General features: G+C 37.5%; 2 protein-coding genes across 2 annotated transcripts; one reads left to right on the top strand and one right to left on the bottom strand.

Annotated features, from left to right (window-relative positions):
• Window positions 1-8,966: 8,966 nt before the first annotated feature.
• Window positions 8,967-12,187, bottom strand: LOC113018828 (uncharacterized). The gene is made up of 5 exons (XM_026162224.1): window positions 12,118-12,187; window positions 10,873-10,993; window positions 10,480-10,568; window positions 9,881-10,051; window positions 8,967-9,771 (listed from the first exon to the last, which is right to left on the bottom strand). Exons 2-5 carry the CDS (start codon window positions 10,967-10,969, stop codon window positions 9,322-9,324), a joined length of 807 nt encoding a protein of 268 aa, XP_026018009.1. The 5' UTR covers window positions 10,970-10,993; window positions 12,118-12,187; the 3' UTR covers window positions 8,967-9,321.
• On the top strand, window positions 12,186-20,014 carry LOC113018827 (ubiquitin carboxyl-terminal hydrolase 26-like). The gene is made up of 12 exons (XM_026162223.1): window positions 12,186-12,271; window positions 15,522-15,648; window positions 15,742-15,838; window positions 16,175-16,305; window positions 16,429-16,499; window positions 17,158-17,283; window positions 17,376-17,471; window positions 17,559-17,687; window positions 17,767-17,895; window positions 17,989-18,023; window positions 18,176-18,210; window positions 18,920-20,014. Exons 1-12 carry the CDS (start codon window positions 12,245-12,247, stop codon window positions 19,825-19,827), a joined length of 1,911 nt encoding a protein of 636 aa, XP_026018008.1. The 5' UTR covers window positions 12,186-12,244; the 3' UTR covers window positions 19,828-20,014.
• Window positions 20,015-21,817: the final 1,803 nt, after the last annotated feature.

Below are 21,817 nucleotides of genomic sequence, written 5' to 3'. Positions count from 1 at the left end.
TTCAGCTTTTATGCTCCTTATATCTGGAACAAACTCCCAGAAAACCTCAGATCAGCTGAAACACTCAGATTATTTAAATCCAGGTTGAAGACTCACCTGTTCTCAGCTGCATTTGAATAAAACACCAAATCCACACTTTTAAGCTTAAATTTCAAAACTTACATTTTAACTACTGATTTTATCTACTGTTCCTTCCTTTTTTTCATTTCAAATCATGATTTTTATTTTTGTTTTTTAATGTCTCTGTAAAGCACTTTGAATCACCTTGCTATTGAATTGTGCTATATATACATATAATAAACTTATATAATAATAACTATATAATAAACTTGCCTTGCCTTAGTGATCCCGTATGTGTCATGAGTATTGGAACAGTTGAGACGCATTTTTTCTAAACACCGTGTCTCTGTGGCCTTTAAACCCCAAAACACGCTTCGGAGGTCACATTTGAAGGCCGAGTCGGTGTATCCTTCATGACCCAACCTATCCCAGAATTCATAGCGCAGGCCTGCCAATTCATTTCCAACAATGGCGGCAGCTACTTAGTTTTAATATTACTCTTTCTGGGTCACAAAATTAACTTTCAGATATTTTCAATCGTGCATGTAGCTGTGTAAACTTCAAATATCTGCTCGGTTTATCAAGACATCACATATTTGCAAAAGTGCTCCAACGTTTTTCGAAGACATCTGTTACCCACCATCTTTTTTTATCTTCATTTTTTTCCCTCCCATGTCCCTTGTGGGGCTCCGTAACATCCAGATGAACAGAATCAACTTTTGGGGATTTATACCTGGATCATTGAGCATGCATCAAGACACCCTTGCTAGATTGTATCACGTCATCTCAACAAGAATAAATTAAGTTATTGAATTTCATGCAGATCCTACATGAAGCAATTATGTTCACCATAGAACCATAACATTATTTTAATCAAATTACAAGTTAGACTCTTGTAACTCTAACCAGGCAATTTCACTTTTTTGAGTGAAGAAATTTTTTTCGGTTTGTTTTTATTTTATCAAACATAAGGCTGATTATACTGGACTGTATGATAAAACTGGACTGAATGAACTTCCCTGAATGAATGGCTCATATGGATGAAATAGCTAAACAGATCGCCCTACATACTATGAAAAACAGATGCAGGGCATTCATCATGAAATGATGACATGAATGCGGGCTGAATTTGCGTTATACAACCTGCAAATTCTGCTTTTATACAACCGTTTCCAGGATGATTATGATGGGATCGTGGATTACGCAATGGTTGATCAAAATGAATGAGAGCAACTAAAACGTAGCACAAAGGTGACTGCGAAGGAAAAAGACAGATGCGCAGCAAGATTTAAAGTATGTGGCGGCATGAACGCTGACGGCCTGGAGAAGGCCAGGAGAAGGTTATTGGACTAGACCAGTGATGACACAAACGCTTGACAGCATGGGAAAGTGGAATTAATCAAGCTTAGATTTAACCGGCAGCATCTTGGAGCAGAAAGATACGTCTTCCGTATTGAACTTGCGCATAAGCTTCATACAGGCGTGAAACAACCTCAGTCCGGCAGCTAGAAATCCACCCCAGCAAAGCAACAGCTTGACGATCTGTAGGGTCCCACCCTAATAAGTATTAAAAGAGGTGTCAGAGTCTACTGCAACTTTCAGTCATGCTGCTATTCTTTGAATAGAAGAAAAAAAGGAGGAAAAAAATGTAAAAGGCCTCACTCCACTCTGCCTGCACTTTTTTCTTCACCTCTCTTGTGCACAGCGATTTTTTTTTATTATTGTTGACCCCAGGTATTTAAACTTGCCTACCTCCACTACCTCTACTCCTTGTAGTTTATTTACTAAGAGGTTAAAAAAGCGATGACAGACTTGAGCAACACTGAGGAACAGCTTATGAGCGATATAATAAGACTCGTTTCTAAGGACCACAGGATTTTCTTCTCTGTGATAAAATAACAGAGAATTTAAATACCAATAGCTTCCACAATAGCAGATGACAATAGCACTCAATGTAGCATTTGGATTTTTTGTTTTGAAGTTTGTCTAGCAACAGATTGCTCCAAGGTTTACATAGAAGTCACACCTGCTTGATTTGCTGTGGTGGCGGAAGTTTAATTATTTGTAAAAAAGTAATAACACTTCAATACAAGTCAGCACCCTGCATAAGCAATGAAGCTGCAATGCCATGCTACTGGAGGATCTAAAGCAAAAGTAAGCTGCATTATGGAGCCAGCTTTTTTAAATAGAGTACATATAAGCAGCATTTTTAATTATGGATTTGATACTACATTTTTTTTACTGTGTGCAACATATTGTGGAACTGAGAGGGGGGGGGGGAGCTTTACAAAGGAGGGTTTTTTGAAATGTAAATGCTTAAATATTTGAAGCAATTGTTTCACAGTCATATCGAGTCTTTGAAAATGTCTGACACCTATTTCTATGACTCAGGAGATAGAACAGTAGATCCCCTGGCTGCTCCAGTCTACATGCCAAATTACAATTTACAGGTCATGTGGCCGCTGAAGTCTCTTCCTGAACGACAGGTGTCACCCATCAAACAATACTACATCAGGGCTGATATAAGAACAGAAGAAGTCAAAACCCAACGCAAAGAAATCAGGAAGCTACTGTCGTACATTCGTGTCTTCACGCAGTCGCCTCACTTTACAAACGTCGAGACCAGGGCAGAAACAGCAACTTGCGATATCGGATAAGATGTCAATTTGGCGTCAAATTTGTTTGGGGGTGCGGAGAGAATAGTCATTTGTTCCTTTAGGGTGTTTTTTTTTTTCAACCTTTGGACGTTACGCCTTCGATCCCACCAATAATAACAGTAGAAGAGTATCGTCACTCATCTGATGTTAGACCCAAATCGTGAACAACAACCTGAAGGGCCATTACCAGTGTCCGCGGCAACAACTTTAGGAACACAGCCAGTGACACACAAGTCAGCACAAAATGGAGAGGAACCACCAAGTTATTGTTCGTGGACTCTGGGGTGACAAGGTGGTGGTCAACCTGTGCAGAACCGAGGAGCAGTTTAAGAACATGACAGTGCGACAGCTGAAGGAAAAAATATGGGAGAAGTTTCCGTGGCTTGTAGGTAAAAAACACTGGCCGAAACACGAGTAACGCGCTTTTCCGACCTGATGGCAGAAGACAACAGATAGCAATGTACCGTCTGAAATGTAGTTTTATTGATGCACATTAACACTGTTTAAAGGTTTTCTGAAAAAAGATACAAATTAAACTGTGTTGGGTCGAGACCAAGCTTTATTACATATGAAAACATTATAACGCTTCTTTACAAGTTAACATTCTATATTTACATTAAACAAGGAAGCAGCAATAACGTGTTACTGTCAAATCTAAAGCTAAATTAGGTGCCATTATGCAGCACAGTTTAATAGATCAACTGTTTGTCAATGAGAACAAAAATTTAACAGTACACAAAAAACAAACAAACAAAGAAAAAGACACTAAACATCTGGGCTAAACACATTACATTGCTCAAGTATGTGTACTTCATGATTACCATTAAGCTTTGTTTTTAGGTTAAGCTGTCATTAAATGTGTTTTCTACCATCAGTGATTTTAGAAAGCCTCCAATTACCAAACTTACACTCTTTACACTGAACATACACTGAACATAAAAGTAACCCCAGGGCTTGTGTGTGTGTGTGTGTGTGTGTGTGTGTGTGTGCGTGTGCGTGCGTGCGTGTGTGTGTGTGTGTGTGCGCGCGCAAAAGAGGGGGATTCGAGGCTGATTTTCAGATATAAGTTTCTGGATGAAGATGATGCCCTTCTGTCTGACTATGGAATCCAGCACAAGTCTGTCATCCAAGTAATAACGAAGCTTCCTGGAGGAGGTGGACCTATTGATGAAAACAGTGGGATGGGGGACAAGACTGGCAAAAATCGAAGTATGGAATCTCTGAAGTTATCCTTCTAATAACACAACTAGATGCTGCGCAGGTCCAACTGAAATACATTTTTTATTAAACTTCCAAATCAAAAACTTCTGTTTTACTTTTTTACAATTATTTATGTGCCTGTTCTTGAAGTGTCAGGTGAAGTTTGCTCATCATATATAGTAAGACATCTGTTGAAAGGAGGCTTAAAGAATAGAATATGCTTTCTATGATATTGAGGGTATGGATGTATTGAAAATCCAATTTCTGTGGGTTTTTTTTTTTTTTTTTTTTTTTTTTTTTTGGTTTTTGCTTCTTTGCCACACAAACTAGTTAAACTTCCCCTCTTGAAGTTTAAACAAGTTCATATGCACCATTTTAATTTATAGCAAGAATAAATTGTTTATTCCTCTATATTTTGTATAACATGTGTCTTATATTTTTGCAAACAACTGCAATAGAAACACGCCTGATTGTACATGTGATGTGTGAATTCTTGCAAATGTGATAGAGATAGAAAGTGAAACTTGGTGTCAGTGGACCTGAAAAAGTCACTCAACACATATTAATCGTTGAACTTGTCAGATATTTTCAGCCTGACTCACAGGATCAGAGACAATTGTGTTTATGCTGCTGGCGTTTGTTTGGTGTGTATTTGTTTCCTGGAACAACAAGTTCTTTCAAAGCATTTATGACATGTTCTTTGTTTGCTCAGGCTGAATAAGGAAAACATGATGTGAAATGAAATTATTTGAAAACCCAAATGTCAAAGGCAAAACTAAAAAAAAAAATACATCTTACAAAATGTAATGTATCTGTTCTATGAACCTATAAACTCTGTCTCTTCTCCATACACCCAATGTAAAGTTGTCTGTTGTTTGTACAAAGAACATTGGTTCATCTCTTGAGTTTAGTGCCTTCTTCATGCTTCAATGATTCAACGATGCCAGACCCCAGTCTCTCAATACGCAGGTATTAGACTGAAAATGAAAAAGCAGCTGAAAAATAAAAAAATAAATTTAAAAAAACGTGACTTTTTAAAGCTTTAATATAGTGAGTGGTGAGTAACGCCTTCACTATCCCCAGAGATTTTGGATTCCAAAAGGACCTTTCATCCAAAGGTTATTCCGCTTTGAAATGACGGGGTTCTGTCGCATTTCAAAACTGCGTTGATGATCTTTGTACCAACGACAGAGCATAACAGAACATGGAAAAATAAGAAGAATTTAGGTGAAACTGAAAGCATCCTCAGCCCTCTGGCATCAGACTCTGATGTCTGCTGAGCGCAGACAACTTGTATCAGTGTCATTACCATTATTATTGACAGAATCTAAAGGAGCACAGAAATTCTCATCCCAAAAAGCTAAAAATGGGGACGGTCTACTGGGTCAAGGTTCAAGGACTAAGGGGTGAAACAAAGTGGATCGATATGTGCAACACTGATGAGGAGTTTAACAGCATGACCATGAAACATCTGAAGGAAAAAATAAGGCCCTGTTTTTCATATATGTCTGATATCTCAGGTAAAAGCTCTGAAAGACAGAGTGAAAGCTTGCTGTAATGTGACATTGTTACCCTTGAGCTGTGGTGTTATATGTCTGTGCATTTCTAGATAATTATACAGATGCATTTAATTGTATTGTATTTAAGGAAAATTCTGAAGCAGTAAAATTAGCTAACAAGCACAGACGTATATGCTTCTTTGTGGTTCACTTCTCACTAGTATATATTGCTTTTACTTATGCTGGCTAGGTTCCAGATTACACTCCTTAGGATCCCTGAGAACTCTGTGTGCAGACAATAGAAAGATGAATTTTTAGATTCACTCTTATTATATAACAACTTTATTGTTTAACAAGAATTAATGCACGGTTCTCAAACAGAGCATATATTTATAGCCTTCTTTCTGACCTTATATAAAATTTTCATGCCGACTAATCCTACGTATGAATTCACTTTTTAAAAAAAAAAATTATTCTTTATTTGCTCGGAAACTGTTAAACCCCATGAGACTTCAGCTGATGGAATAAAAACATATAACTTTCTTCGAAATGTCAATTCAAATACCTCAATTATAATCCGTCACTTTCCCCGGTGTCTTGACGCTAGAATTGTCATATTGATAAGTTTGTTCACTTCCACAGTTGGTATTTTTTTTGTTGATTTCTTTCCTGGCTTCAGATAGACCAAACATTATTATAGCAGCTCTCACAGTCCTATTGACCAAAGTCCTTAAAGTTTGTGAAATTCAATCCAAGTTTCAAGTTTTATTGTCATGTACAGATAAACAGTGTAGCCACATTTATCCATAATGAAATTCTTTGGCTTGTGCTCCTCACACATTAGAAAGTGTGCAGTTATATTAAGAAGAAAATAACAAGAAAATAGCAGTAATAAAAATAATAATAAAAACAAGTATTTAATATTTAGAGAATTTAAGACAAGTTGGTATTTACAGTTTGTGCAAAATAATAAAAAAAAAAGTCTTCTGCCAGAGGACTGTACGAGGCAGGATTTTCGTCTTCTCCATGTAACTTCCAGGTTTATCCTGGGCTTAGGTGGTTCACTTGTTACCGGGGAACAATTGGCCCCTCAACAATAAATTGTAACTATTAATCCCAATTTTGCTAAATAAAAGGATCTGGGTTGTGTTCAAAATTGGGGATGGAGACAAGAGAAAAAACCACAATAACAACACTGGTCCGGCCGGGTTAAGTCAAACGATGATTTTAATAGTCACACGCGTGGGAGATGGACACTGTATCCAGACAGCCTCAGATCTCAAAATGGTGGAGCATTGATCAAACTCTTATAGCCTCTGGTGCCCCCACCTTATCATAAAAGCCTAAATATTCACATGCTTTCTCTCACACGGCGCCTAAGCTACGACCTTGGCTCCCTGTTTATCTGCTCCTGCTGAGATGGGGCAGAAAACTCCAGCATGTTCTGTTCTCTTCTAATCAGACAAATAAGGCGATGACTTTCTGCAAACAGTATTTTCTTATAACATCATAAAACAATATCATTCATCCACAATAAATCAGCAGTCTAATGTAATGCAAATCAGTTTAACTAATGCAATAGTTATCAGCTTCTTCTAATTCAGGAGAATAATGCAAACTAAAACTACATAATAATTCACAATCTTTAATTAGGGGTCTAACATGGCATAAAAAAATATAATCTAACAGTTGCATCAGTCACATGATTACCATTAACCAATGCACAACTTTACAGTAATTTAGCATCAAGTCGGTGCATCACGTGATCTCCCTGGAGATTGATTGATTGATTTTTTTCATAATTTTAATTGATAAATGATGCTTGAGTCTTTTCAGTTGTCCTGCAGAAATGTTCAGCCTTGCTTGACAGTCGGTGTGTATTCTTCACTTTTATCTTCTGTGTCTGTTTCAGATCAACAGCGGATTATTTTTGAAGGAAATGAGCTGTTTGACAGTGGCACTCTCACGCATCCTATCGTTAGTTTTAAATCTTAGAGGGGGGTAACCTGAACAAGATGTTGAAGGAAGAAGCAAGGGTCCCAAAAACCGAAGTATGGAAAACCTAGCTGACATGTAAATCCTTTCACAAATATTACAGAATAACATGTCAGTGGTCCAGGTGCCCAGTGACTCCTGAGCAAACTGGGAAGTCCCCCAAGTCATATCAGAGAGATTATCTACAAGTTCCACTGAAGCTTGCTCAGCTGTGGTGAAAGGAAAGCTTTCTAAGGCAGAGAACTGAGAGAATGTTTTCTACTCACCCCACAGAACTAAAGATGATGATGAAGTCCCATTTCCACAGATTTTGTCTGTATGATTTATTTTGATTAGTAGTTTGTATAAATCAGCTGTTGCTCTGCCACATAATGAAGAGCCAGTGAAACATTTGGTATCAGTAGCACTCACACTCTTTAAATATCAAATGAACACTACTTCAGTTCATGACATCATGATCATTTAGTAAAAGATTCAACTCAGCAAAAAGAAAAATGTCCTTGAGTTACTGACAGTTACAAAAAAGTGCGTCCTGCTCGTTTTATTTATATATATCAGACATTTTTCTGTTTTGCTTCTACTCTGCTGTGAATCTCTCAAAGAAATCTAAAACAAAATATCGAGCATGAGAACCATAATATGTAATGAATGTTGGCTCTTTTCTCTGTGCCACACAGGGTTGGCTGGTTTTCTGGGAGTCACAAAATCACTCACGCGACAGTATACTGCCCTCCCTCATGTCAACCCCCTGAACACAAGTGACGGCAGTATACTTGTAGTTTAGGACTTGGAAAGTTCAAGGTTGTGATTGACGCAGTGGCAAGAGCAAATAAGTAAATCCAAACTGACAGAGAATTTTTTTTGGCACTGCCTAAAAACACAAGGAAACGTAAAAACGAACTGACCCCCTCAGTGACATTGTTGTGTATTTTCCTCACTACGCAATGGATGCAAAACAAACTAAAAAAAAAAGAAAAAAGGATACAAACAAGTTCCAAAAACTTTTGCCAGTTTTTCTGGCAGAAAAACAGCTGCAAGAGAGACGGACCAGGGAAGTGAAAAAAGAGGTGAGGAAAGGAAGGTGATAAATTTGTCCAAAGGAGAAAAACCATTATGGGAAGAAGGTGTTAAGTGTAAAGACACAACAAGATTATATGATGGTGAACAAAACACAGCAGCAAAGTCAGGCAGTCTGGTGTTCTTTGTTCTAGGCTGGCTTGTTTAAGATCGGTTAGTTTCTTCTGAGAAAAAGTGATGTCATGAATATTTCTGTGCACAAGATTGGACAACAGAATTTACAAATTCAGAATCTCTATAATGGACGATTTTGTTTCCTCTATGAAATACAAGTGCTAACTCGTATAAATAATATCCTGTGATCCAGATTTTTACTCATCAATCACTAATATAATACAAAGCTCTCCTTTGATTTCTTTCTAATCAATCATTTTGTTTAATGCTTATAGTTTAGGAGCTACTGATCCACTATGTGCATGTTGATACAAAACAGAAGAAATGCAGCACTTTTTATAAGTTCTTTATTTTTCACATTACGCTTAAACTACAGGCTAACATTTTGTCTCACAAGAAGACCTGATGCATGATGCTAAGATTTCATTTGTAATAAACTGAGTGCTGATAAAAATGTATTCATATTTCATATTCACAGACATGTTTGAGTAAAAGATGTATAATGATCTCTCTGCACAGTTAGTGACTTACAGAAGAGAACAGTCTCTTGTTGGGCAATTTAAAGTTCAGCCAGTAGGAGGCAGAGAAACAAAGGCTGACAAAATAGAGGTGTGTCTTTTGGAGCTGAGATACGCAACATCGTTTTTTTTATATCAACAATTGTTAAAACGTTGAAGGAAAATATAAACATTCTCTTAAATTGTTCATTTGTCTTGTTTTCATGTTTTGCTCCACACAGGGATGGAGGTCTGCCTTGGCGCGACCCCACTGGGGCAGATTCTGAATGGTGAACTGGAACATTCACGCTTTAGTTTCAGGCAGACAAAACAGAACTCCATTTTGCAGCGAGGACATTTGATATTTTTACAGTGTTTTCTGTTATGCTCCACCCTCAGGCCACATGTAGGACAGACTCTAATGGCAGGGCAGCTGGTGACGCCCTTTACTTCAGGCAGATCAATGGTTTTACATGTCTGCAAAAGTTGCAGGTCCTTGTTCTCACAGCCGTCATTGTCACAGCGGTCAGATCGAAGGCCTGAACCCTTCCATGGTTTCAGACACTGCCAGCAGAACTGGTATTTCTTCTTCTGATCAGCTGTGCATACGACACACTGGACACACAGGTTGGACAGATCCTTCCTCTCTACATCTGTTTTACACTGAGGACACTGATGTGGGAAACAGTGTTTTAAAGAAAAGAAAGAGACCTCAAATTTAAACAATTTTATCAAAGTGAAATAAGCTGAAAGGTCACAATAATAACCATAAATCACTTACTGGCTGAACCTCACAGTGGTCTGCAAGAGCCAGACGGGCCATGTTCTCTTCAAAGTGCTGCATTTCCTCCACAGTCAGATCAGCCAGTCTGCGCACCTCCTGGTACGACCACTCTTTATTACACTGCTTGGTTCCCTCCACTAAAGCCGGACATCTGAATTTGTAATTCCCCTGAAAACAACAACAAAAAAGACTCACTGTATAATTAGAGAAATAACTAAGAACTGAAGTCCAAATCTTCAAGGCTCTTACTTTAATTATAATAATTATAATAGTACTTTGTTACATTTATATCTAATAAGCTACTGGCTATTTTCACAATCAAATCTGACAAACACACAATGATCACCTTTTATAAAAGTAACTTATTCCTTGAAATTCCTTATACCAGTAGTACCCAACTATTTAGCTTAAACAATTTATAAAAAAGCAGGATCTTGACCTAAAAGGTAACATTTGTATAATAATTTCAGCTAAAAAAAGATTTATTTTAACAGAGCTCAAAACTTAAATAGAACTTTGTTGCACCACTGTTAACCAAATTAAACATGAAACTTTATTTACAAGAAAAAATAAAGGGCTACAAAGACACAACATACCTCATCCAGCAGGGAGCGACACCAACGTGTGAGAGATTCAGGAGTGACAGCGTGGCCACAGGACATCTCTGCTCTGAGAGAGTCATCACCTGAGGAGGGAGTGGACAACAACAAATCAAACATGTTGTTTGTTTAGAGAGGAAACAAAGTCAAACTAGATTTGCATGTCAAGCTACCCCTCTACACATCCAAATCCAACAAATCCCACACCGAGTGCATCATGTAAGCTGCTTTCTATCTCCACTCCTCCTTTTATACTGTGTCTGACTTAATCACCATCATATCTGTCTTTGATGCCTGCTCTGGTCTGTGCTGGAATCCAGCTGCTGCTTCCACAACAGAAACAAAACACCAAATATAAATTATATTCAGAAAAAATAAAACAAATCTTACATGATGAATCCAAATCATCCTCCCTGTTGACAAACTTCAGGGTGGTGTCTAGAGGGTCATATTTCTTCTCCACCTGATCCTGTCCATGAATGCTCATTCTGGGGATCCAGCACTACAAATACTGTAACATAAGATTTATATTAACATGTCAGCCTGCATACAGACCAAACATAATGACTGTCATTCTCACAAGATAGGAGTTTGGACTGAAAGGAGGATGAATGCTGTCTAATACACATCTTCAGTGTGCTGATGGTTCACCTTTTCAAGAGGGAAATGAACCAACGCATAAAAAAACTAGAGATTTACACCCTACAACCTCAAACTGCTGTCAAATTAAAATAGGAGTCTCGGATTTCAGTTTTTGTTTTTGCTGCTGAATAATGAGTAGTTTTAGTGATTCAGATTTCAAGCACTTCACAGCACCAGAATAAGTGCAGAGCCTTTATGAAGTGGAACAGTACAATTTGACTTGTTTTTATAAACTTTTTTTGCTTTTGAAGATGCATTCATGTCATTTATGGTTGGTGTCACTGTATGGTCTTCTCATTGTCTTTCTTGGACTTAATACAGTGAATGTTTGTTAATGTCTTCTTGCATCAGTCCAGGTTTTTGAAGACTCCTCATATTGCTGGAGTTTTACTGGAGGAATTTTCCACTTTCATCCTAGATGAAAGTTTGCACACTGCTAGAAACGATTCAGTGTGTTCATGGTCTCTGTTTCACTCCCAGATAAAGGCTTGTGTGCTGAGTTTCAGTTAAATAACCATAAAAATATATATGTTTCAGCTTATGTGTGTCCCTTACAGAGAGTACTTAAAACGTGAAGGGTTTTGAATCCAGAAGCTCTCAGTCTTAAAACAACTTATTTAAAAACCTCCTGTGAGGTGTGGCGAGTCACTCAGGGAAGTTCCAGCTGCCTTTAACTTTGTTACAGAACGTTAACGTTTCTCTTTCTTATGAGATTGTTATTACAAAGTAGTAAACATGTCCACAACATTTATGTAATATTTTAAAAGAATATGAACTTAAACTTGAAGGAGGCTTCGTAGTTATTTAAGTGGATAAACTGAAGATATTAACAGGCGATTTGTTAAAGGGAGAAATGTTATGTCTTCGCTTGTTGGCACAGCTCTAGCAGTTTTAAAGACTTCCGCTTTTATTTTAACGCTCAGCCAGAAGTAGGACAGCCACACAAGTAACTCCCTAGTTTGATTTAAGTATTCAAATAAATATTAAATTTACCAAGAATCACGAGCCTCCAGGGTCTGTGTGTATTTCCAGCGGTGGGTCCTTGTGTGTCTGTCGCACCTCCTCTCTGTCGCACTTCCTCGTTCAGCGTCGCTACGGCATCGAAAGTGAAAGTTTGCTGATGTCGGTAAATCAGATAGGCTGCACGGTGAGTACTCTCCTGTTTACCCTCCCTTTTTACTACTCACCGTTAGAAAACATCATCATTATTGCTGTCTGGACTTACGGGTTATAGCGTCAGTGCGTTTGGTACTTTATACTGAAGCTGTGATTGTTTTACTGTTGCTTGAATGGTCTGTTTTATGACCCCCCGAAGGCGGGTAAGCACGGCTAAGAGACGGCAGCATGGTTCAACAACACTCGAGACACAGACTGTTACTGTGGACGCATTCATTCAAATTTAAAGGGTTTACAATTTAAATCTGAATTTAAATCGATTTCGAAAATCAGACGTTTCAAGGTTATTTTACTTATAGCACATTTGTAATGATAGCCCAATACCAAAGAAACCTGTAGCTACTACAAACCGTAAAAGTATCGTATTTATAATGTTGCTTTATTATTACCAGCTCAACTTTACTTTAACGAGCTTTATTTAAGGAAGCCACATAACACAGTACAGTGACGTTATTGCAGGAAGAGAGAAAACAGAACAAACGAGAGGAGGCAGACACGACAGCGTCACACAGCTGTTGCAGATGTGTCTGCCGCACATCCATGACTCTGCTGTTCCATCACATCCTAAACTTGATGTGTTGGATTGACATCTGGTGACTGTGGAGGTCATTTGAGTACACTGAACTAATTTTAATGTTAAAAGAAAACATTTTGAGAGGATTTGAGCCAGAGGCGGAGCCAGACATTTGAAACACCCGGGGCTTAGCCCAAAGAGTAGTATGCATGTGGGATTTTTTTTTTTTTTTTTTTTTTTGGAAAAAAGAAAAAAGAATGACTTCATATAGGGAAAAATATATATATATAAAATATATATCACATGTGCAGGACACCTTAAACTAGTTTTTTAATTAAGCAGCAAGGCAGAACAAGGTCAGGGCTGCATCAAGACACGAGGACTAAACCCCAATTCAACCAGACCCAGAACTGATCCAGAATTAAAAACAGGACTACAACAGTTCAAAATCAGGACTACTGAGGACTTAACCAAGACAGAACCAGAATCAGAACTAGATGATAGCACTAAAAATCTTCATAGACCTGCACTACACTTATTTTTTTAATTCTACCAAAGTACACTATTTAGATTGAGAAAAGTTTATATAATTATTCAGCCTTGTTGTGCAAACAAGCCTGCAGAACTTAATAAATACAGAATTTGAAAAATAACAAACCTAAAAAGAAACACTAGGTACGAGATACATGAGGACCTATGATACGGTGATACTTTTGGTAAACAACCATTTGACTAACATGTGTGTCTCACCTGCTCTTGTTCATCTGTTCTGTCCTCGTTCTCCTCTCTCTCCCTCTTTGTGCTGACAATCATCAAATATACAGTTGAAACCAGATATTTACTCTTCAGATAAAAACACTTTTTTAATTGTAACATCAAATCAGACTAAATGTTTATTTTTTTTAGATTGATAAATATAAAAACATATTTGTTAACTTTAAGAGTAAAGAGAGAAACTGTCTGTATTTCTTAATTGCAAATGGCACCAAATTGTATTCAAACTTGAGCCACACTTATGGAGCTCCACAGTTCTGTTCCTGGTGTTTTGGTTGACATCTCTTGATTTTCCCATGTCAAAGAAACAGGCTCTGTGTTTTGCCTTATATGCATCCACAGCTGTGCCAGCAATTTACTCACATGGACTCTACTAACCTATCAGAAGCTTCTTCAGCTCAGAATGGAATCGTCTGGAGTTTTCTTATTAATTAACAATAAATTTAGTGTACATGTACTCCTAAATTTGATGAAAGTGATAAAAATAGCTCTGTCTCTCTTTATTCTGAAATTTAACTAATTCAAAATATATTTCAATATTTATCTAAAACAAAAATTTACTCTAAATTGATGTTGTACAGTAAAAATGTTTTATGTTTTCTCCCTAAAGTGTATGTAAATATCTGGTTACAAATGTGAATATCCTGCTGTGTACTGAAATCCCTCTTGTTTTGCATAGAAATATACTGAACAACATACAAAGCATAATATATAAAATAACATTTACCTGAGTTTTTTCTTTGAAAGAACCCTCTAATGTCCATTCTTATGTTTCAGTACATAACTGAAACCGATTTAGTCGGGGAGGGTAAGAACTGAAAATATGAAATAAACACACGTAAGCTAAGACTCTAAAAAAAAATAGCATTTGTTCGGCTTTTCATTTTGCCATTTGTTGATTCACTTGAAGAGCAAGTAACGTAATATTGGTCAAGTGATCAGTTTCATATCAATCTTTCGTGATGCACCGTCATATTTACATTATTTGTACAGTACGAATGATTTGCTTTGGTACCTGGTCAAACTTAAGCTCTCCTTAGTATGGCTGGCTCCGTCTCTCCAACAGCGCACTCACGGGCAGCAGCTGCCCCGCCCCCTCGCTCAGTCGCTTAGTGCCTGAGCTTGGATCATACCAATATCAGGGGGGGATTCACGCACAGTCGTAAATTCCCACAGTGTGCACTATGTGCTTCGAATATTGTGTGTACTTTTTGTTTTATACAGTTGTCAGCCAGGCATCTAACTATGAAAAAATTACACTCCAAAATACCCCGGGCTTCTGACAAAACAACCCGGGCTTAAGCCCCGTAAGCCACCCCCACGCTCCGCCCCTGATTTGAGCTAACATAGTGAGTTATCCTGCTGGAAGCAGTCATCAGGAATGGTCCACTGTACACCACCAGCAGCTTTAACTGTGGATATACGGTAGGATGGATCCGTGCTTTCATGTTGTTTATGCCAAACTCTGACCCTGCCGTCTGAATGTTTGTTGGTGCCTTTCTGGTTATCCTCAAATTCTGGAATGCCAAACTCACTTTACATCCTGGGCCACCTACAGCAAACTTTAATTTTAAGTGGGCCAGACCAGTGAAGCTCCCCCTTCTGTCAGTGTAAAGAAGTTTAACTACACAATGCAAACCTGAGATACGTATAAGAGAGATATAAGAAAAAAGAAGCACAATTTCAACAGCACTTTACACACAACTGTTATCTATTAATTAACTATTTCTGGCTCAGTATGAATGGCCACAGGGAAGGTTTTTATCAGGTGAAAAAACTTCTTAAAAGCTTCTTAATGTCTATGCTTTTCTACTAATTTTCCAAAGCCATCTAATTGGCTGGATTGGCGTCTTTACCGGGTCAAGTGTGGCCCCCGAGCAGTGTGTTTGACTCTCCTGCTCTAACTTCTGCTGTATCTAATATCCTTCAACAGAATGGACCCAAGCATCTGACAGTAAAGTTCAGGAGTGAAAATGCCGACACACATCAGACGGACATCAGGATGAATCACTCCCTCGTGTCGAGGTTCAGAAAGAAACTAAAAAGCCTTCCTGTTGCAGGTAAGTAGTATAAAATGCAGCAGCTTAAAGCATGTGGCTCTGATTAAATGATGTGTGACTTATATTCCTTTCCCTCATTGACTTACCTTTTAGATTACTATGGCCTCAAGAGTCCAGGTCTTACATGTTACCTGAACAGCGTGCTTCAGGTGCTTTTCATGACAGAAAACTTTCGCGATGCTTTGAAAAGGTTTGAAAAACAACTTTATTTGGGATGTTTTTAAATGTGGCTGTCATAAGTTAGCATAAAGCCTAGATGCATGGGAAAGAAAAAAAAAGAAGAAATGTAGGAAAATCAGAATAAATCAGAAACGTAGAGTATCACAGAAAATGTTTTTTGTTTTCTTTTACTCTTTGACTCTCAGTTTTAAGAAACAAGATGAAGTTTTTCTTTTATTTAACAGAAGTGTCACATTGATGTTAAAGTGTATTTCTTCCAGGAATTAATACGCGTTAAAATCTGGAACTAAGTGGAAATATAAAGATTTTTAATCACATTACCTTTGTTTCCTGGTTACATATTAAGGAGTCCAGATCACCGGAGGGGCAGGAAAGACTCACCAATTGTTGACTCAGAGCTGAGAAGGCTGTTTGATGATTTACAGAAACAGTTGGCCGAAACACGTAACATCACAGAGAAGCTGGGCATCACAGATGGTAAGATGGTTTATTTGACATGTCTCATTATTCTGTGTGTGCATTTGAAATGCTGTAACAAATATATTATTACTGGTGCTCTGGTAATAATTTTGCGTCCTCTTCTATCTCCCTGAACTTCAGTATTTGAACAACGTGATGCTGCTGAGTATTTTGAGAAGATTTTGTGTATGACGAGCCAAGACGCTTCCAAGGTGCGACCAATATACAGCTCTGTTTACTTTAAGGGCACAGTGTTCATTAATCAGTGCTGAAATTTGAAAATATCTAGGTACACGTGTACACGGTACAGCACAGCAGGCACCAGCTGTAGCTGTCTGCTACTCAGTGTTAAAAGCGTCTTTTGGAAAATAAAGAATCTGATTTTTTTATGTAGGTTCTTAAACCATAAACACGTGTCTGGGTAGTTGAGTAAAAATCACTATATATGTACATATTTGAAAAAGTACATATACTTTTTCAAATATGTGCATTAGTTGAGTTAAAGTGTAAAGATTAAAATACTTAGATTTACTCGAGACAATATAAGAGAGGCAAACATAGTCAAAGTATTTTGAATGCACAATGTCTTTAATCAAAATGATAGTTTTAATGCTAATATTTAATCCATAAACTTTCACATTTCCCATTTTACAAAAAAGCAGAAAAAATTAGCAGAAATTACTTTTTTGATTAATAAGCCAAATGAGTTATTTATTTGCTGCTAACAGAAAATAGGAGTAGATGTAGCAGTAGGCCTCACAAATTATTGTACTTTATTCTAACAAAATGCTTTTGTCAGTGCAGTATAGCTCTAACAGTGCCTCTGATTACACGGGTGCACAGCAACAATTGTCCTTTTTTTGTGTCCAGATCTTTAAAGGAGAGCTGAATCACAGGACAACATGCTGTAAGTGCGACATGAAGAACGATTCCAGGAGCTTCTTTTGGATTCTGCCACTAATGGTGGAAGATTCAAGATATAAAACCTACAATGTGGTACTGAATTTTCTTTCATTAAAAGCAAGGGTATATATTTTCAAAATGTTAAGAGAGCAATCTGTTTTACATAAAATCTTCATGGTTTGCAGGAGCAAGGACTCGAAGCTTTCTTTGAGTTACAACAAGTATCTGGTGATGACCAGATATACTGCAGCCGCTGTGATGAAAAGCAAAATGCAGACATTGTGAGTGATGAATCTGATCTCTTAAAATTTTTATCACAAAAGATCAATGCCTCTTGTTCATGTAGTTGTTTTTATGTTGTGTCCTAGAAATGGGAGATAACTCAACATCCAGATGTTCTGACCCTCCTGCTAAAGAGATTTACCTTTGACTACAAGCTGAGGCGCTACGTCAAGCTTCACTGCAAAGCTGATGTGCCTCAAACTTTACACATGGAGGTATTTAAGAGAGAACAGCAAAATGTTTTAACTTTTTTCTTTTAAATTTAATGACTTTGTTTTATTTCCTTCTCTCCAGAAATGTACTTATGAGCTCTACGCCGTGGTTAACCACTTTGGCAGTCTAACAGGAGGACACTACACCGCAGAAATCAAATCATATGAAAATGGGCAGTGGTACTGCTTCAATGATGGACATGTTGAAAGTGTAAGGGAGCATAATTTGACAAGTCCTCAGACAGTTAAGTGTTTAACAACATGACATTAAGTCATTAATTTATTATTATTTTTCATTTTTCAGGTCAAACTATTTTTTGCTAAAGAAAACCCACTGAGGTAAACACTGATTTTGTTGAATGCCACATGAGGAATATTTCCTGAGCTAGAACCATGTAATGTCTGACATGAAGCAGCTGGAGTTCACATTATTCAGCTGGTTGACTTTTGATGACGTTTGATGGCGTCTTTCTCATAATTCCTCATAACAGGTCTTCTACAGCTTACATCCTCCTGTACAGGAAAGGTAAGTTTGCTTAAGATCACCTCTTATAATTTTTTTAAATTCATAATTATAATTTATTTGAAATGGTTAACCCACCGAGAAAAGAAAATCATTTCCTACTGTAATCTTTACCTTATGATATAAAGTGCATCGAGTCAACTGTTGTTGTGATTTGGAGGCAAATAAATAACATTAAATTTGATTGAAATTGAAGGTGACATTATTTCACTAGACTTAGATGTAGTGCAAAGAGTGTAAAAATGTAAAAGTTGTCTTACTAGCATACTTAAGAAGTGTTTCCCAAAAGCTTGTAGATAAAAATAATATTAAGAGTATCTGAAGAATTATTTTTGACCTGTAGGAGGAGCCAAAACTGCATGCTTTAAAGAAGTACTGGTTGTTTTTGTTTCAGTTTTAAGTTCTTTCACTGTTTTGAAGAACACTAATGTACAAATCAGAAAATTAATCAGTAACACAAACTGATTTAACTGTTTTTTGCACAATTGATTGGACTGTTTGCCTAAAATATTCATTTCCTAAAAGCCAAGTGTCACTTAATACAGCTTTTTTTTTTTACGGAGTACCAGTTGTTTTGCCACACACATATCAGACTGATGCAAAAATGATGACATTCATAATAAATGCCATGAGAGCAATAATCTCTTCTCCAAAGACAGATTAGTCATTGATCATTCTGTGTTTTACTAATCTTCCGTTTTTATGTTTAAAGTTAGCAAAGAAGCTCCAAAGACTGAAGGAAGTGACCACGACACTCAGTGTGCACATTCAGACGTCAAGGCTGAAGGAAGGAGTCATGAGACACACAGAGGGGACACTGCTTTTCCTCATTATCAACCAGAGAGATATAATGACAAAGGGAAGGACATTTTAAAGGACTACAATGGTGATTTGCCAAAAAGCTGTCGTGATGATGGAATTTTGGGAGAACTGATGAACTTTAATGGAGAACCGGATAAACAGCCAAACCAAAGAGCAGCACGGATAATCAAAACAACTGACAGTAGAATAAGAATTAAAGCAGTTGTGCAGTGGCTTGATTCAAATACAAAGGCACACATGTATCCTCATATCAGCAAAACAGAACATTTGAGAACACGGAAAATTTACGAGACTCAGCAAAACAGTAATTCCCAAAAGAAACGTCAGAAAGCACGAGACACTTTCTGGGAAGTTAGGGACGACATTGATACTGAGACTGGAACAAAAACAAGTAAACCAAGGAGTACCCCAGGAAGAAATAGAGAGAAACCTGGAGAGACTAAAGCTGAGGAAAAGAAGAAGGAGGAACTAAAAGAAGCATCAACACGAGAAAACAGCAGGCCTGTTAAACGGGGAGGGAACGGTTCTGTCTCTGCTGCTGATAAAAGGATTTGTAAAGCTTACTGTTCTTCAGTCATGAACCCAACAAACTACTCCAAGAGTCACCGTACAATCAACGAAGCCTCTAATTATAAAAACTCAGTAAATGAAGGCAGAAATGTAAATACCTTAAACAGCAACAATATGAAAGAACAGCACGTTGTTACTACAGACAGCAAACTCAAGACCAAACACAAGCAACAACAAACTGCAAGCGTGACAGAGAAAAAAAATATAATAAAAGAGCCTTGGAGGTGATGTTGTTAATTGTGATCAGTAAACTGTGATCAGGAATGCATTTGTTTACCTTGTTACATGTCAATGTCTTTCTTATTTATTATTGGCTAATGTAATCATAGTTTGGGCCTCTACACATGTTCTCTGTAAATACAAATAAATCACTAACAAACTGTGTATGTATTTAAAACGTTCAGTAAATTCTTTAATGCAGCGGTCCCCAACGCCCGGGCCACAGACCGGTACCGGTCCGTGAGTAGTTTGGTACCAGGCCGCGAGAGTTGAGGCTCAGATGTGAAATTTATGGTTTTCAGGGGTTTTATCGTTATTTTTTTAATGTTTTATTATTAAGTCAGTTTCCTTGGGCCTTTTCCCGTGTGTTATGAATATTTCTTTTGGTACCAGTAATGGTTTTATTTTTTTGTATTTATCCGCGACAGCTCCGTGAAAATATTGCCCGATGGGTCCGTGGTGCAAAAAAAAAAACCAAACTTGTCAAGTTATGCAGGTGTTACTTGCAGAAGATCTCAAACACACATCTTTGTAATGTCGCCCTGAGAGGTCAGATGCATCACAACAACTGAAGGAGTGACAGAAACTCAAACATATGATGGACTGTGCTGAGAGGTGCTGAAAAAGTGAAAGATTCACTTGTGTCTAAGATAACTTGTGCGCTAACAACATGATTCACATGTGCTTTTTGGCATTTTTTGACATGTTTTTTCCAGCTTCGTGTCCATTCTGTTTTTTTTACCTCTGCTGTGGTTTGTGTGCTTTTTGCAGCATTTTCTATTAGCTGTCGTTTCCTTTGGGTTTAGTAAGTTTGACCTCTCAGGGCCACCATACTTTTCCCCACAGTCAGTCAATATGTTGAACATGGTATATGTTGTTTTATAATGGAACTGATAAATAATATTTGCAGTGATTTTTAATGAGATGCGTGTTAAAGAGGAACAGCAGGTAAATAAACACGCCCTGCTCTCATCATAAACTGAGATATCAGTTTAGATTTCCAGTCAGGGAAACGTCTAATAAAGAATCACATTCACACACTTGGTAATTTAGGCTGTTACATGCTGAGTGCTGCACAGGAACTATAATGATGACCATAAACTCTAAGAATAAACTCAGTGATTAACCTTTTTATAGCAAACACTGTTAAATATTAAAAACTTTTTTTTAAAAAATATTTTAATTTACACTTTTGAGGAAACATCAATATATATTTGAAAGTTTTTTTTTTAAAGAGGTGCTGATTGTAAAAGATAAGAAGTTTCATGAGTAGCGACAAAAACAATTATCTAAATGAAAGTGAAAGTTTCGTGAACCCTCTGATGAACCCAAAGAAGAAACTAAAGTGTCATTATTAGTTTCATCAACGGGCACTGCGAGAGCAAAACCAGGGGCACAGAAACCAGCACGTAATGGGAAAGATCTACCAGGTTGTAGTTCATGGACTACGGGGTGAGAAGATGATGATTGACCTGTGCAACACTGACGAGCAGTTTCAGAACATGACAGTGAAACAGCTGAAGGAAAAAATAAGTCAGAGGCTTCCGGAGACCGCAGGTAAATGCACTGAGACATTAAGACTTCCATTACTTACATCATGTGACACCACGTAGCCCGTGGCTGACGAAGGCGCTCACAGTAGCATTTAAAATGTTGTTTATCTTTTAGTAAACTGAAGAATCAAAAGTGAAAGTAGACTACATTATGCACAACGACAAGCTTTTTTTCTTTAACATTACTGTATTAGTATATTGCTCCGGCTCTGCTAGGTCTATTCAAGCAGCAGTTTTAGGTACTTTTCTTTAAAATATTGTAAAGGGAGTAAATGTGATGAAGTAGAAGGATAAAGCACATATGTCTTGATGCATGCTCAATCATACAGGTAAGTAAATCTCCAAAGGTTGATTCTGTTAATCTGAACGTAGTGTTTTCAGTGGGAGAAATGTTTTGTCACTCATCCAAGTGACTTCTTTAGTCTCAGCTGACTGCAGGTTTCCCA

This window comes from Astatotilapia calliptera, chromosome 3, assembly GCF_900246225.1.
Source record: "Astatotilapia calliptera chromosome 3, fAstCal1.2, whole genome shotgun sequence".
Classification (NCBI taxonomy): Eukaryota; Metazoa; Chordata; class Actinopteri; order Cichliformes; family Cichlidae; genus Astatotilapia; species Astatotilapia calliptera.
The sequence above is the reverse complement of the archived record's forward strand: the minus strand, read 5'-3'. Positions and strand labels throughout refer to the sequence as shown.

Excerpts from the sequence above, each read along its gene's own strand:
- LOC113018828 (XM_026162224.1), bottom strand. The coding sequence starts at position 10,969 with ATGAGCATTCATGGACAGGATCAGGTGGAGAAGAAATATGACCCTCTA. Across the intron at positions 10,569-10,872 it reads GGATGATTTGGATTCATCAT|GTGATGACTCTCTCAGAGCA; the intron begins GTAAGATTTGTT and ends CTCCCTCCTCAG. Across the intron at positions 9,772-9,880 it reads ACCACTGTGAGGTTCAGCCA|TGTCCTCAGTGTAAAACAGA; the intron begins GTAAGTGATTTA and ends TTCCCACATCAG.
- LOC113018827 (XM_026162223.1), top strand. The coding sequence starts at position 12,245 with ATGTCGGTAAATCAGATAGGCTGCACG. Across the intron at positions 16,306-16,428 it reads GAAGCTGGGCATCACAGATG|TATTTGAACAACGTGATGCT; the intron begins GTAAGATGGTTT and ends CCTGAACTTCAG. Across the intron at positions 18,211-18,919 it reads CATCCTCCTGTACAGGAAAG|TTAGCAAAGAAGCTCCAAAG; the intron begins GTAAGTTTGCTT and ends TTATGTTTAAAG.